General features: G+C 39.6%; 2 protein-coding genes across 2 annotated transcripts; one reads left to right on the top strand and one right to left on the bottom strand.

The window, feature by feature from the left end:
• Positions 1 to 1408: 1408 nt before the first annotated feature.
• Positions 1409 to 4795, top strand: LOC127798284 (uncharacterized). The gene is made up of 8 exons (XM_052331745.1): positions 1409 to 2151; positions 2269 to 2363; positions 2488 to 2591; positions 2723 to 2823; positions 2906 to 3009; positions 3317 to 3754; positions 4174 to 4305; positions 4409 to 4795. The coding sequence occupies exons 1-8, from the start codon at positions 1903 to 1905 to the stop codon at positions 4566 to 4568; spliced, it is 1383 nt and encodes a 460-aa protein (XP_052187705.1). The 5' UTR covers positions 1409 to 1902; the 3' UTR covers positions 4569 to 4795.
• Positions 4796 to 5210: 415 nt separating this feature from the next.
• Positions 5211 to 16343, bottom strand: LOC127796408 (lysM domain receptor-like kinase 3). The gene is made up of 11 exons (XM_052328541.1): positions 15991 to 16343; positions 11067 to 11755; positions 7481 to 7687; positions 7216 to 7352; positions 7013 to 7102; positions 6816 to 6921; positions 6584 to 6735; positions 6352 to 6449; positions 6134 to 6272; positions 5726 to 5824; positions 5211 to 5616 (listed from the first exon to the last, which is right to left on the bottom strand). Exons 1-11 carry the CDS (start codon positions 16341 to 16343, stop codon positions 5452 to 5454), a joined length of 2235 nt encoding a protein of 744 aa, XP_052184501.1. The 3' UTR covers positions 5211 to 5451.
• Between the last annotated feature and the right edge of the window lie 290 nt (positions 16344 to 16633).

Here is a 16633-nt window from a genome sequence, read left to right on the forward strand (position 1 = left end):
GTGATCGGAGGAGAGAGTTGGTTGTGAGTTGTGAGGGTAAAAGAGGTATATTAAAATTATTAAAAATTTTGATGGAACGTGAACTTTAAAGAGTAAATTTTCGAATTTTCAATAGGATTTCTCATAATAATATTACATGTTCTTTTTTACTGGAGATTGGAGTTTGGGCAGGAAGGAGGACGAGCCCACTGACCTCACCTCACATGATTTTGAATGATTGTGCCAACTCAGGCCCAACCACAAATTCAGGGCCGATATTGGATGCAGAGAAGGCCCTAAAGGGGGACATCACAATGCCCGGGCTAAAATATTTTCCTTAGTACAAAACATAAGCCCAGTCTACTCTCTCTCTCTCTCTCTCGCTCTCTCTGGCTCTGTGTGGAAGCTTCCTTCTTGTTTGAAAAATAGAAGGCCACGGCGACCGCTCGCCAACTTTGAAAAGACTTGTTAATTTCTTGTAAGCAAAGCAGCCAAAACAGGTTTTAGTTTGACTTAATCCAACAATAAATCATTACTCCTCCTTATTCCTAAACAAGTACCCGCCAGCCAATAGTCTCCGCCACGTTTTCTACATTGAATACCGACCACATATTCATTTGTTTTTGTTATAATATAATAATAAAATTTGATTTGATAAAGGTAACAAGCTGTGTCTGTTGTCGTGTGAAAATAATCTGCCAAACCCTAACCATACATAATTCCCAGAGAAAAATAAAATTCAATGTCAAATAAATAATATTTTATTATGCATTCTCACCGATGCCTTTCTTGCAGCGCCTCCCACGAGATTCACCTTCGCCGTTAAATTTCGGCCCCCAAAATTCAAAAGGGTGCAAGCGGCCGACACGATAGCCAGCTGGGGATCCACACGTGGTGCACGCTCATTGGCAATTCCCAGGGGACGACCGTAGGGAATTCCTTCCAACCCCACACCTCTCCTGCAGCGCGTGCAAATTCATTTCTCAGGTTTATAATTAATTCTTTTAACTCTATACCCAAACCCTAATCTTTAAATGTAAATTTAATATTTTATACTAATTAAATTATTAGATGAATAATATACGTCTACATTCTTATAATGTACGTAAGAGAATGGGTTTAATTTTGATGGCGTGAGCGCGTGCACCACAGCCTCGAAGAATAGTGCCACGCAACGCAACACAAATATACGCAAAATTGGGAATCTATCGTGGAAATGGATAACTGCGTAGGGCCGTTGGAAGTTGGCTTTGATAAGGAACTCTTCCAGCACCGGTCCAGCACGTTACACTTCGAAACAAACGCCTCTCCCTGTTCTCCTACCATCATCATCACGTGACAGAAACCTACCCAAGTTTGATCCCTAATTTATAGGGCCTTGTTTAGGATTGATCGCCAAATTCCATCACTAATTCCGGGGCGATTTTGGACTCTCCTTAGTCAAAACTACCCACAATTTTATACTTAAAATGCCCAATCCCGATAAGGGTGCACACAATATAAGGGCATTGGTTGACATGTGGCGCCAACCCATACCACACTTTGCGCATTCTTGGAAGGAAAAACAGCAAGAATCAATGAACAGTGAGGTTTGATTGATTGGTTTCAGCTTTTGTAAGGTACAGGCAGGCAAATGAGAAATTCGTGGGAAACGAGTTTAAAACCCTGAAAAAGGAAGGAGCAACAAAACAAACCAATCGAGATTAAAAAGAAAAAAGGTCGGGGCTTCAATCATCTTACCCTTCTATAAACATTTATAGAAGGGTTTGATTTTTGATTCCTTTCGAAGGGTTGAGGTTGACGCATTAGAAGAAGCGGGGCCTTCTCCGTTCCCTTTTGTCCCAAGAAGCTTCTCGTCCCTGCAGTAAATGCATCCTATACATAGACGGAGATAGAGCTTGGGTTCTTCTTTTGGGTTGGAAGATGGTCAGGTTGTGGGTTTCTGTGCTGCAATTGGCAGAGCTGTTTGTGAGCTCCTTGGTCCATTTGCTTTATGGGTTTTACATTTTCAGCACAGCTGTGGCTGGCGATCTCTGTCAGGCTCTGAATGATTGTTTCTTTAAGCCGAATGTAAATATTGGGCTCGAAGAAGAGGAGCCCAAAGGATCAACCAACGCTGAAGATTTGCCTCCCATTGTGTTGGTTCATGGTATCTTTGGGTTTGGCAAAGGGGTATGATGCTAATTGCAATCATTTATGATTTATTTGGAGATTTGGTTCTTCTACATTCATTCGGATTTCTGATAGATTTCTCTGACAACGAGGGTTCTGGTTTTGCTGTTTCTCCAGAGATTGGGGGGTTTATCCTATTTTGCAGGGGCAGAGAAGAAGGATGAAAGGGTTTTCGTACCTGATTTAGGCTCATTAACTAGCATATATGACAGGTTGGTGCTTGAAGCTGAAATGCCTGTGATTGAGCTTCCATAGTTACTGGCCTCTTTCTGTCCCCAATTTCTCTAGGTCTGTTTCTGTGTGTGTCTTGCAAATCTGAGAGAATTTTGCTTTCAGGGCTCGTGAATTGTTCTATTATTTGAAAGGTGGGCAAGTTGATTATGGGGAAGAACACAGCAAGGCTTGTGGGCATTCACGGTTTGGAAGAATTTATGAACAAGGTACGGGATTTAACCCTATCTTTACCTCCATTATCTACACTTTATATGCAAGTAAAAGAATATCTGCTGCAAGGACTTTTTGTTTTTGTTTTTTTGTACTTCTTCTCTTAATCGATGCTATTTAATTGCAGGGCACTACCCTCAGTGGGACGAAGATCACCCTGTTCACTTTGTGGGGCATTCTGCTGGAGCACAGGTTGTTAGAGTTTTGCAGCAAATGCTTGCTGATAAGGTAGGTTTAGATACATTCATCACAAGAAAAGTGTTCAATATCAAGTGTGTTTTATAAGTATTTGGTTGGTGAACCATTTCAGGCTTTCAGGGGGTATGAGAACACTTCAGAGAATTGGGTGTTGAGCATAACATCATTATCTGGAGCTTTCAATGGGACTACCAGAACCTATCTAGACGGGATGCAGTAAGTTCTAACCCCAAAACCAGAGAGTTAATATATTTGGCCTAGCAATGATTGACATTTAAGAATAAAAATTACTGAATTGTCTTTTTGATCAATGCAATTGTTGACTCATTTATGATCGCTCAATGTTTGTTGTTTCTACTGAAGTTTTAGCATGTAAGAAGTTTAACCGAGTTGGTTTTCTTTGATGTGTTAAGCTTTTTACTAGGAGTTTCAACAAATATGCCGTTTTGATGAGCTATGCCCATAAACACATCTAATAAATCCTGAATTATTCTTTTGCCAATGTCATTATTGTTTGTTACAGGCCAGAAGATGGGAGATCCATGAAACCCATTTGTCTTCTTCAGCTTTGCCGCCTAGGGGTAATAGTTTACGATTGGTTAGACATTCCCTGGCTAAAGGCCTATTACAATTTTGGGTTTGATCACTTCAACACGTCCTGGAAGAAAATGGGTGTTTGGGGTCTGGTTGATTGCCTCCTGGGAAATGCAGGTCCATTTGCGTCGGGAGATTGGATCCTTCCAGATCTTACCATTCAGGGTTCCATGAGATTGAACAGCCACCTACATACTTTCCCCAATACATACTACTTCAGCTATGCCACAAAGAGAACCAGGAAAATAATGGGTCTTACAGTCCCTTCCAGTGTACTTGGAATACATCCCATGCTTTTCATCAGAGTTTTGCAGATGAGCCAGTGGCGGCACCCTCCAGATGCCACGCCACCTTACAAAGGCTATAGGTGTGTTCCCTCTGGGTACCCATTCTCCTATCGACTAATGTTGGCAAAAACACATCTTTTTGGCTTTACTCTTATTTCCTTAGGCTTTTTGTTTCAATCAAATTTTGAGAACCTCTGCTGTTGTTTTAAATTCTTTAGGATTCAAGCTGTTTCGTATCTCTGTTGTCTTGAAACTTTGGAGAAATGTGAACCTCATCAATTTGAAATTTTACAATCATGTCTGGTGTCTGTTAGGGCCATAATTCAGATGCCTTAAATTTCAAAACTGAAACCCACCTACCAATTTTCTGACTTGTGCCAGCAATTTAAATCGTGGGAACTTCCTCCAAAGCTATTCAACTGATTTAGAATCCAAAATATGGTATATCTTGAGGCCAGTCTTGTTGGGACTTTTTGTTCATGTAAAGTTACACTTGCAGGGATGAACACTGGTGGGACAATGATGGAGCACTCAACACCATATCTATGACACACCCTCGTTTGCCAGTTGAACATCCGAGCCAGCTTGTTGTGAAGGACTCTGATTGTCAGCCAATGCAACCGGGCATCTGGTTTGTTACTCTTCTAACCATCATTTATTCATGATCATTTGTACATGTATGATTAGGGACTCTGCAAGCTAATGGATGCCGTACTTTTCTCTACCGAGTGCAGGTACTACAAGATTATAGAAGGCGATCACATACTGTTTATAGTGAATCGGGAGAGAGCAGGGGTGCAATTTGACCTGATTTACGATAGCATTTTTGAGCGCTGCAGAAAGCATGCGTTTAGGAAGACTCCACCAACATTACCAAATCAAGCTCTACAATAGCAGAACCTTGTTTGCTCTTATTGATATATACTACAGGTAGAGGAAGTAAGAAAAAGAAACGAGAGAAATTTTAGGAGAAAGCTGTCACTCTCACGTACATGTAGTCCCCCCCCCCCCCCCCCGCGCCGCTCTCCTTTTTCTTCTCGTTTTTCCTTTTTAATTCCTTGGGGAACAGCTTCTTTAGTTGTAGCTTAAGAAATATCAGTGGCAAGATTTATATTGATGAATTGTTGTTCTCAATACCTGCTGAAACAATAATCTATAAGTTAAAATCACTAATATACCAGACAAACAGTTTAAACAGCACCTAATTCACTGGAATTTATTACTGCATATAGAGTTGATTCTGCATCTATCTGTCCAAGTAACCAGAAACGCTTTTTCATATTTTTAACAGTGTTTATGTAACTGTCTTCAGTGCATGAGGTTTCTCGCTTTGTAAGGTTTACATTTCATTGTAGTCTTACACTTTGCTTTTAACAACGTTTTACCTACAAAGATAAATTACTTCTAAATAACAGCAGAATTTTCTTTTCACACAAACTTTTTCTGGAAGCAATTTTTAGAAGAACAAAAATTTCACGACTATGGCAAAGAGACATTTTGTTAGAGACGTATTTCTTCTGGACATTTCAAATTAAATTCAGCGTGTATTATGCTGAAGAATACATATGTGCAAATACATAAGGTGATGAAATCCAAGCCTGGACAACGTGTACACAGCTTCTAAAGTCACTATTTCAACACTCTTACTTCAATATGAAATGTACAATCCATGGATGATGAACTATGACATTACAAGCCATGGCACCAGGATGTCTCCTTCATGTTCAACCGAAAGAAGAAGGAAATAAAAGAGATAAATTACATGAAGAAGACGTTTTCATCTGCCAATGAAAACCCCACTGAAAACTTGGCTGTCACCTCCTAGTGATGCTTCCCACTCTACAGAGGACACTGCAATTTGGGACAATGCCACCACTGCCGCTCTCATCTCTGGCCTGTTAACTGCATCTTCACTTAGGCACCAGTCTGCAAGTTCGGCCATCTGCAAATATTGATTTCATATAATGAATAAATTCATACATCATCTTAACATGGGAATTCTGGCTAGAACTGATATAAATTTCTTCTTCCGTAGAGATAATGTGGCTAACCTTATATACTTGCTCGGTAGGGTAGCTCTGGTGAAGATTAACGTCTATAATGGATTCTAGTGCAGTCCCTGGATCTTCATCTTGGAAAATCTCACTAATCTGATCGATCATGGAAGCAAACATAGCCATTCGTCACAATTAGGATCCTAGGATCATTTTAAATGCCCGTTGTTCTGAGTATATTACTTAACTTTTGTTTCTTGTGTATTAGCTTGAATTAGAAGAGAATGATTTATTTGATTACTGTCTCCTGCCTTTAAAATGATGCAGAGTTGTATGATTAAGAGCTTGTGAATGTTAACCATCTAAATTCCTTATTCTCCCTGAATTATATCTACAGTATTAGCCTGTTAACGTTCAATTCATCCATTTCTTTCTCCCCCTATTACCAAGTACTGATTGGCTTACTAGTGTGATAAGCGATTTCATTCTGGTGGGCTCTCGATTGTCACGAATTAGTGCACGTTGACCGGTTATGAGTTCTGCTAGAACCACCCCGAATGCAAAAACATCAGTTTTAGCAGTCACTTGCAGCTCCTTCACAGATCTGCCAGTTACATGAATTAGAATGCAAAGACAAGATTTTGAAACAGATTCACTGAGCTCAGAACTGCTTGAGAACTTACTCGGGAGGAAGGTACCCCGGTGTTCCAACCAGTCGAGTTGCAATCAAATCATCTTCGCTTGTTCGCCCAACAAGCTTTGCTAATCCAAAATCTGCAACCTACAAGAAACATAGCTCAAGTGTGCTCTCCATTTGTTCATCCATGTAACATTACCGTGGTAGAAATGTTAGTTCCACAAAAATGTAAGCAGCATAACATAGTCACACAGGAAAATGAGTGACATTGTGGGTACCTTTGCCCGGAGCTCTTCATCGAGCAAGATGTTACTTGTCTTAATATCTCGGTGCACATATTGAGTTTTTGTATGGTCATGAATGTATTCAATGCCCTTTGCAGCATCTAGAGCAATTTGTGTTCTTGCAGTCCATGAAAGGGGCTGGCGACCTGTTTCAGTACCGATGAATTCATGCAACATTGCTCTTTTGAGGAAATATTAGAGGATGGAAACAATTTTTGGAGATAACCTTTGAGCAAGGGGTCATGAAGATGATCACTGAGAGATCCATTAGTAATGAACTCATAAACTAAGTAGAGGTGGTCATCTCCACTGGCATATCCCAATAGCTCTACCTATGAGTCAGATTTGATAGAATTTTAAAAAAAGCATGAAACTTGTTAAGATCACAAATCAAATCTCATTTCTTAAGAAGTGGTTTCTTACCACATTAATGTGGTGTATCCTGCATAGGACCTTAAGCTCTGCAAAGAATTCCTTGGACTTGTTAGATCTCATCTTCTTAACTGCAACCTCCTGGAGGCCATTAAGAAATTAGAATTGCCAGTTCAGACTTTCAAATAAAATTCTTGACAGATGAATCTCAGTGAAAAAGAAGAGGAATTAAACAGCAGAAGAGCCAACAATACCTTATTCCCTAATATCCCAAAATACACACTCCCATATCCGCCCTCTCCAATTTTCTTACTTTCATCAAAACCACTTGTTGCCTCTTCAATCTCCTCCAGACTATATATTATTGGTCTTTCTGATTCAAAAATGACATCTGCATTCATAAAATCATTTCGAATGAGTTGATCTCCTCTTGGCTCTCTCATTTTCGATCCCCAAAAAACAGACAATTTCTATCTTTTTTTTCTTCTTTTTTCATTTCAGAGCTTGTTTTTATCTAACCATGCATTGTTTCTTTATTCAGGGATTGGCTCTGGAAGGGGAGTGTTCTTCTGGAACTCATGGTCATTGAAACTGCTTTTGGATCTTCCTCGATGTTTCTTCTATTTCTTCTTCTCATCACGAGGACTATTGCCAACATGGACATTGAAAGTAATGTCACAGCTGATAGTATGCCGATGATTATTGGCCATTTGTGCCCCTTTGTTGCTGATTCATGCAAACAAAAAAATAGGAAAGGCCAATAGATGTTAGTTTTCTGCTTAGAACATGACACTTTCTGAGCCAAACATAATATGGGATATCCTTGCAAGAAAATGGATTGCTAAACACAGAATGAAAGCAATAAACAACAAAAGAAAGAGAGTGGTGTTGAAGCAATATTGACCTCAAAAAAATAGGAAAGGCCAATAGATGTTAGTTTTCTGCTTAGAACATGACACTTTCTGAGTCAAACATAATATGGGATATCCTTGCAAGAAAATGAATTGCTAAACACAGAATGAAAGCAATAAACAACAAAAGAAAGAGAGTGGTGTTGAAGCAATACAACAACAACAATATATCCAGCCTTTATCCCACTATGTGGGGTCGGCTACATGAATTCTAGACTTCCATGTATTTTTATCTTTTGTCATATCTTCATTGAGGTCCATACACTTCATATCAAACTTTAATGTCTCTCCCAAAGTCTTCTTAGGTTTGCCTCTATCTCTTTTTTTGACCAATTGTTTCATTTCATCAACTCTCATCACAGGGGCGTCTCTTGGTCTTCTTCTCACATGACCAAACCATCTTAGTCTAGTCTCTCTCATCTTCTCCTCTATTGGCACTACTCCTACTTTATTATAAATAACTTCATTTCTAATTTTATATTTTCCTGTATGGTCGCACATCCATCTTAACATCCTTATCTCCGCTACGCTCATCTTTTGCTTATGCTGGTATTTGACTGCCCAACATTCTGAGCCGTACAACAAGACTGGTCTTATAGCTATCCTATAGAATTTTCCTTTCAGTTTTAATGGGATTTTACCATCACATAACACCCTCGATGCATTTCTCTATTTTAGCCAACCTGCCTTAATTCTATGTGTGACATTCTCGTGAATTTCTCCATATTTTTGAATCACTGATTCCAAATATCAAAAGTGGTCTTTTCTTTGTAAGATTTGGTTTTCCAATTTTATTATAACATTCTCCACTCTTGCGTTCTTACTAAATTTACATTCCATATATTCTGTTTTCTTTCTGCTTAATTTAAATCCCTTAGATTCCAAATTCTTTCTCCATAACTCAAGCTTAGTGTTCACTCCTTCTTTTGTTTCATCCACCAACACTATGTCGTCTGCAAATAGCATACACCATGGCACCTATGTCTGAATATCTTTAGTGAGTTCATCCATTACTAAAGCAAATAAGTATGGACTTAGTGCAGAACCTTGATGCAATCCTATTGTAATTTTAAACGGTTCAGTATCCCCTCTGCATGTTCTGACCCTTGTCTCTACACCGTGATACATGTCCTTAAGGGCTTGTATATAGGCTATTTGGACTCATTTCTTCTCTAAAACCCTCCATAATACTTCTCTAGGGACCCTATCATAGGCCTTTTCTAGATCTATAAACACCATATGTAGGTCCTTTTGATGATCCCAACACTTTTCATTAGGCGCCTCAGTAGGTATATAGCTTCCATTGTTGACCTACCAGGCATGAAACCAAACTGATTTTCCGAGACCTCTGTTTTTTTTCTAAGCCTCTGCTCTATTACTCTCTCCCAGAGTTTTATGGTATGGCTCATTAACTTAATTTCTCTGTAATTTTCACAGTTTTGAACATCTCATTTGTTCTTATATATAGGAACCAAAGTACTCTTCCTCCACTCATCTGGCATCTTTTTTTATTTAAGGATCGCGTTAAATAATTTCGTTAGCTAGAAGATGCCCTATTCTCCCATGCATTTTCATGCTTCTATTGGTATATTATCCGGTCTCACTGCCTTATGATTTTTCATCTTTTTTAATGCTTGCCTTATTTCAGTTGAACTTATGTGTCGATAGAATGTATAGTTCACGTTCCCTTCGGAGTTACTAAGATGTCCCAATCTAACTCTTGTGTTGCTATCATCATTGAATAATTTTGTGAAATACTCATTCCATTTCTCCTTAATTGCTCCCTCATTCACTAATACATTTTGATTTTTATCTTTTATGCATTTCACTTGATTTAAATCCCTTATTTTTCTTTCTCTTGCTTTAGCTAGTTTATATATATATCCCTTTCTCCATCTTTTGCATCAAGTTGTTTATATAGATTCTCATATGCTTTTGACCTTGCTTCACTAACAGCTCTTTTTGCTGCCTTTTTTGATTCTTTATAATTTTTTTGATTTTCTTCATTGTTGCACTGATATACAGCCTTATAGCAATTTTTCTTATTTTTAATTTTCAATTGTACTTCTTCATTCCACCACCAAGACTCCTTAAGGTTATGGGCTCTACCATTTGTCTCTCCAAGCACTACCTTTGTTGTGCTTCTCAGGGCATTAGCCATTTCTCTCCACATTTGGTTTGTCTGTCCTTCTCCATTCCATTCTCTTCTACCCCTTAATTTTTCTTTGAAGATTAGTTGTTTCTCCCCTTTTAAATCCCACCACCTGATTCTTGGATTTTGTTTTATGTGATTTTTTCTCTTCCAATTTCTTACTTGGATGTCAAGTACTGGAAGTCTATGTTGAGTAGTCAAACACTTTCCCGATATCACCTTACAATCTCTACAACACACCCGATCCTCTTGTCTCATGAGGAAGTAATCTATTTGGGTACTTGATGTGCAATTTTTATATGCGATTAAGTGTTCGTCCCATTTTTTGAACCTAGTATTAGTTATGATGAGCCCATATGCTTGCAAAATCTAGAATAGACTTACTCTCATTATTAATTTCCCCGAATCCATACCCTCCGTATATCTCTCTATAGTAGTTTCCGTCTCTACCCACGTGACCATTTAAGTCACCTCCTATAATCACTTTCTCTCCTATTGGTACCATTTGTATGAGTCCCTCTAGGTCCTCCTGGAATTTTGTTTTTATCTCCTCACCTAACCCCGCTTGTGGTGCATATGTACTAAAGATATTCATAGTCATTCTTCTAGAATAACCTTCACTATAATAATCTTATCCCCTATTCTCTTTACATTCACTACCTCATCTACAAATCTTTTATCCATAATAATCCCCACTTCATTTTTCGCTCGATCATTTCCTGTATACCATATTTTATATTCAGTTTCTGACAAAGTTTTAGTTTTTTTCCCTACCCATCTCATCTCTTGAAGGCACATAATATTAATCTTTCTCCTAATCATCACATCTACCACTTTCATAGTTTTGCCTGTTAATGTTCCTATGTTCCATAATCGAGATCAGACAGAATTGGCAATATACTTGGTGAGAAATGGTTGCAATTAGTTGAAGTGTGAAGTTAATTGAGTTATCCCATATATTTATCTGGATTTGGATTTGGCTACTTCTCTAACTATTACCGGAAATAGATGAAGTCTAAACCAGTTATTAGTTCCTTCTAACCTGCCTTTTCTGGGGCTTCTGGGACTTCATTCTTCTCCATTGGGACAAAAAGAACCCAACCGACATCGATGTACCCGGGATTCTGCTTCAGTATGCTGTTCAAGTCCTCCATCCCTTCAATTGTAGAAGACAGTAACACTGCTATATCCGATAGGGTATCATACTGCTGAACAGTATAGGTCACAATAACTTGGGACTCATCTTCCACACATCCACACATGAGATGAACCGGGACTTCATTTCCCACAATATAATTTTTCTCCTCACCTCCAACCTCCCAAGCTTGCCCACTATAGATCAGGCTGGAAACGTTAACAAAAGTGTCGTTTGGCCGGACAGTGTAATATGTATCATAGAAGTAGCCGTCCGTGAGCCCATCGCTGCCGTTCACTTGTTTGCAGGAACAAGGCACTGATACTAGGTAATTGTGTTTGTTTCCATGAGTAATGGGACTGATTTGCCTTGCATTGACGGAGTAAAAGAATGCAATCTGTTCTTTGTTGAGATCATTGTGTTGGTAGAGTAAAGAAGTACAAGTTTTGATGCTATCATCAGAGCATGAAAAAGCCGAGACGCCAGTCGACTGGTTAGAGACATCAGAAGCAGAGGCTTTCAAGAAAAGATCAGTTCTAATCAGGAGGAGGAAGAGGAGGGGCAGAGCATTGGCAGCCATAGATGGGGGCATTAGGCTTCATGTGAAGGACGGAATTCTGGAATGTACTCCTAAAGGCTAGTTTGTTTTTGTTTTGAGATTAATTAAATGCTTGGTAGCTATTGCCAAAATTCTATATATTAGTTTAGATCAAGATAAGATGAGCCATCTTCCATGAGGAAGCTGCCAGTCGTAGTGCCGGTAGTAACAAAAGAAAGATGACAACTTCTAGCTAGCTTTGTCTATGTCACTCTTGCAGTAAACATCGATCGATGATTTCGAGTTTACAACTTAGGACGATACATCTGTTGCCTGTGGTTACTTGTCTCTATAATCTCAACAAAATTTAAATTTAGAGATAAATAATCGTGCAGCCTTGAGTTTTGAAAGCTTGGCTCTTTCCTTCTCCCCTGTCTGGTATGAAGCATCATACATGCAGTACGTAAATTAATCATACAGCTGTCCCTGGATTGTGGTGCTTCTTAATTCGTTAATTTGTCGATGTCTCCTAACCTTGTACAATCGGCAATTCTTAAGACATGAAATATAAGTATCCTACCTCGTCGGCTACATATAAGTTCTACAAAAATTTAGAACTACCATATGTAAGATATAATATTGCCCGACTTCGAGTGTGTTTAATGTCTATTGAAGGAGATGTTAATATTGAACCTCTTTTATAGATTTACGTTACTGTTAATAATCGGCCACACAACAACATAATGGATAACAGGATAAGTTGCATATATAAAAAAATAAAAGTTTAATAAATGTATAACAAAAATACCAACATATACATGGTTAGAGGATTGAGAATTAAAAGTAATTAACAGAGAGGTTTTAGCTAGTTGGTAAAAGATGGTAAAAGGAGAGACCTTGAAGGGACACAAATATCTCAATTTTGGAAAGCCTGACCCTTGAACATAGCCTATATAACTTTCCTTATAATTGAAAAGTTCTCTTGTTTATTTTCAATTATAATTTTTATAATTTGACTAAGACTAAAATTATAATTTGGTCTGAACTCAAATTCTTTTCTGGTTCCGTCACTGCATATCATAACAATAATTAATGTAAATATAGAGATGTAAAATAACCATAACCAAATCTATATATAGTAGATAAATATAGAGTTGTAAAATAAATAATTATCAACATACGCAAAGAAATAAAAATAATTAAAAATTATTCAATCATGTAAGACGTATGCTAATGTACAAAACCACTTCAATTTTTAATAGTATTGGAATTTATCAATAATAATTAGTGTTGGAAAAAAATTATGTGCATTTATAATCTTATATTATAGTTTTGTTACTTTACGTGAGAATAAATTAAAATTAATGGCTCTATGAGTATTGATCAAAGATAATTTTATGTGCTTCACAAACTCATTTAATATCAATTTTGTAAATACTGGTCGAGTTAAGTACCCTATCGACATCCTACAAAGGCTCAAACTCAAGTGTGTAAGTTAGAGGCTTTGAAAGGTCAGTTGACCTTCCCTTCCAAAACAATCCACCAAACCAAAAATTGATTCATGTGCACAGAGTAGCTGTAGTTGTACCACCAAAACCTAATCAATCTATAAGTCAACTCCTTTTTCCATATTCATCTTCCCCATTTAATTATGTTTTAATTTAACTTATTTAACTTCATTGAAGTTAACTGCGGCTAAGTGATGGAGTTTACAATGGAAGTGGTGCATTTAAAAAAAAGATTAAATTAAAAAAACCTTTAGAGTCATTTCTAAATCACAAAATATTTCTGTACAATGATTCAAACTACATGGTCTGAATATAATTTATCTCAAAATAAAAATATGCAAAGTGATGATGGTTTTTGGGACCGACCATCATGTGCCACCTCTACAAATGGATTTCAGGAATCGGACCTCGAACTTGGCGATGCCGAACCTCGGTGATAGGACTTGCAAGACAACGGAGTGGCAGGGGCTAGGGTCCCCCGGGTGGACTCCAACGCTCAAATCAGTAGAATAAATGCAAGTCGTAATAAATGTAAGAGCTGTGGAACTTGGGCTTACCTGGTGAGGACTCTTGTCCTTTATATGCAGACCCGTTATGGGGTACCCGGGATAAACCTGTGATGAGCGGGGGCACAACTCCCGAGGATCTCGGTCAAGTTGAAACGGGTCTTGCGGCCCGGGCCGGATTTCTCGGGTTCCGCTCCGGATTGTTGACTTGCCACGTGTCAGTCTCTCAAGCGATCCACATGGCGGGTAAGACCGTTGGTGCGTAGGGGTATTTTGGTAATTTTAAGTGGTGCCACATCACTTGCCCCCCACTCCTTGAGCCGAGCTGAGAATCTTGCTAGGTCGAGGAGTAGCTTAATTTTTAAGATTACTTGACTGTTGATTTTTCTCAAGACGCACAAGAGCGTCTTTAAACTTGAGATTAATGCCTAACAACCTCATTTACTACCTTGAAATTATAGGAGGTCCTTGGTTGGAGGGAAAAATTCGCTTGCAGGGAAACATTCATCATTTTGAATTTTCACCCCCCTAGGTCCCCTCTATATAAGCTCTAAGGCCCCACCCCACAAGTATCACTTTAAGACAAGCATTCAACTTCTTGAAGTTAGTCTTTTCCTTACTTTTTTATTCTTTCATCACTTTTACTACTTGTTAGCTTTTTCCTTTGCATACATTTTTTTTTTTAAAGCTTCTTCTCCACTGGCCTGGCTAGGCAACCTCAGCCATAGCCGAGGTCGGCCTGGCCAGAGCTCGGCCTCGACCGCGGCTCGGCCATGGCCGAGCTCCCCTAGGGAGCCCCTTGGGCCCCTTTTTTTTTTAAATAATATATATATATATATGTTACATATATTTATATATATATATATGTATATATGCGCCAGGCTGACCTCCCCTTCCTTTGGGTTTTTTTTTTTAATACATAAATATATATATACATATATATATATAGATATATTGGGTCGGCCATGGCCGACTCTTGGGGCTCTTGTCCCCCTTCCTTACTTTTCTGTTTGTTTGTTTGCTTTTTTTTTTTTTTGAGATATATATATATATATAAATATATATATGGGCGCACATTAGGTCGGCCATGGCCGACCCTTGGGGCTTTTGCCCCATTTTTTTTAAATATATATAAATATATATGTATTTTTTTTTTGTTAATAATAACAAAATAAGCCTTGACTTGACTAACCCGTTTCTTTGGCTTTTCTTTGTCGCAGGTGTGGCTCGAGATTTTTCAAGGTAGGTCGCGCCTATTGAGCTCCATTTGGTTTGTGTCCAGCTGTGGTTTTTTTTCTCTAACCTTCTGCATTCCTTTAATTCGAGAACGAGTCAAGGCTCTTGAACCTTGGATTTTAGCTACTTCCGTAAGGGTGTTGATTTCCTTCCGGCCACTAGTTTGTCTTCGTCTTAGGGACAGCCTAGGGCTCTTGACCCTTGGATTGTCGCCACTCCCACGCGAAAGAGGGTGTTGAGTTTCTTCCGGCCAGTAGTTCGCCTTCGTCTTAGGGACAACTTAGGGCTCTTGACCCTTGGATTGTTGCCACTCTCTCCCGAAGGAGGGTGTTGAGTTTCTTCCGACCACTAGTTCGCCTTCGTTTTGGGGATAACCTAGGGCTCTTAACTCTTAGATTGTCGCCACTCCCACGCGAAGGAGAGTGTTGAGTTTCTTCCGGCCATTAGTCCATCTTTGGCTTGTGGACGGCCTAAGGCACTTGACCCTTGAATTTTCGTCATTCCCTCACCGAGGAGGGTGTTGAGTTTCTTCCGGCCATTAGTCCCTCTTTGTCTTGGGGACGGCCTAGGGCTATTGACCCTTGGATTGTCGCCACTCCCACGCGAAAAACGGTGTTGGGCTCTGAATTTTTTTCTTGGCCATTAGTCCACCTTTGGGGATGGCCTAGGGTTCGTAACCCTTAGGTTTTAGCCACTCCCTCGCGAAGGAGGGTGTTGGGCTAGAATTTTTCCTTGGCCATTAGTCCATCTTCGGCTTGTGGACGGCCTAGGGCTCGTGACCCTTGGATTTTAGCCACTCCCTCATGGAGGAGGGTGTTGAGCTAGAGTTTTTCCTTAGCCATTAGTCCATCTTCGGCTTGTGGACGATCTAGGGCTCGTGACCCTTAGATTTTAGCCACTCCCTCACGGAGAAGGGTGTTAGGCTAGAGTTTTTCCTTAGCCATTAGTCCACATTTGGGGACGGCCTAGGGCTCGTGACCCTTGGATGAGTTTTTCCGTGGAAATGACAATACTTTCTTTTGCTTCGAGTGTTGGGTGGAGACCTCAGCGGTGGAGGACGCCGCAGATAATCCTTATCCTCTAATGCCAGTAAAATTTTTGCTTGACTAGCGTTGAAGGGAGTATAACTCACCGGGTTGCCATGGGTACCCCCAAAGCCCAGGCGATCAGGAGCTCGGGAGGGGTGATAGTCCGTCTTCTGTTCCACCATTGGCTTTTTTATCTCATTTTCTCTTTCTTTCTTGTCTGGTTGTTCAGCTCGCTTCACCTTCATCATCTCTTCTGCATTGATGTACTTATTAGCCCGTGTAAGGGTTTCTGTGAAAGTACGAGGTGGAGTCTTGGCCAAGAACTGAGTGAATGGTCTCGCCCTCAAGCCATTCTGGAGAGACACCATTGCGATCCGCTGATCGAACTCATCAAATCTCAATGCCTCTTCATTAAATCTAGCCACGAAATCCCTTAGGGATTCACCCTGGTTTTGCTTGATGTTCACCAGAGCCATGGAAGACTTCCCGTGGCGTTTCAAGGGAGCGTAATGGGCTAGGAAGCAGGTCTTTAGCTCTTCCCAACTGTTGATGGAACGATGGGGGAAGACAGGAGTACCAGGTCTGGGCATGACCTCTCAAAGTAGCTGAAAATGCGCGGCATCACATCGCGTCGGACCCCAATTGCACCAGCATGTGA

The sequence above is a fragment of the Diospyros lotus genome, chromosome 3 (genome assembly GCF_014633365.1).
Source record: "Diospyros lotus cultivar Yz01 chromosome 3, ASM1463336v1, whole genome shotgun sequence".
Lineage (NCBI taxonomy): Eukaryota > Viridiplantae > Streptophyta > Magnoliopsida > Ericales > Ebenaceae > Diospyros > Diospyros lotus.

What these genes read in the sequence shown, in the direction of transcription:
- LOC127798284 (XM_052331745.1), top strand. Translation starts at nt 1,903, where the DNA reads ATGGTCAGGTTGTGGGTTTCTGTGCTGCAATTGGCAGAGCTGTTTGTG. An exon ending in TGGAAGAATTTATGAACAAG is followed by an intron (nt 2,592 to 2,722) that starts GTACGGGATTTA and finishes ATTTAATTGCAG; the next exon opens with GGCACTACCCTCAGTGGGAC. An exon ending in AGCAAATGCTTGCTGATAAG is followed by an intron (nt 2,824 to 2,905) that starts GTAGGTTTAGAT and finishes GAACCATTTCAG; the next exon opens with GCTTTCAGGGGGTATGAGAA.
- LOC127796408 (XM_052328541.1), bottom strand. Translation starts at nt 16,343, where the DNA reads ATGGTGTCTCTCCAGAATGGCTTGAGGGCGAGACCATTCACTCAGTTC. An exon ending in AGAAGCCCCAGAAAAGGCAG is followed by an intron (nt 7,688 to 11,066) that starts GTTAGAAGGAAC and finishes TGCATGAATCAG; the next exon opens with CAACAAAGGGGCACAAATGG. An exon ending in GGATACACCACATTAATGTG is followed by an intron (nt 6,922 to 7,012) that starts GTAAGAAACCAC and finishes TCTGACTCATAG; the next exon opens with GTAGAGCTATTGGGATATGC.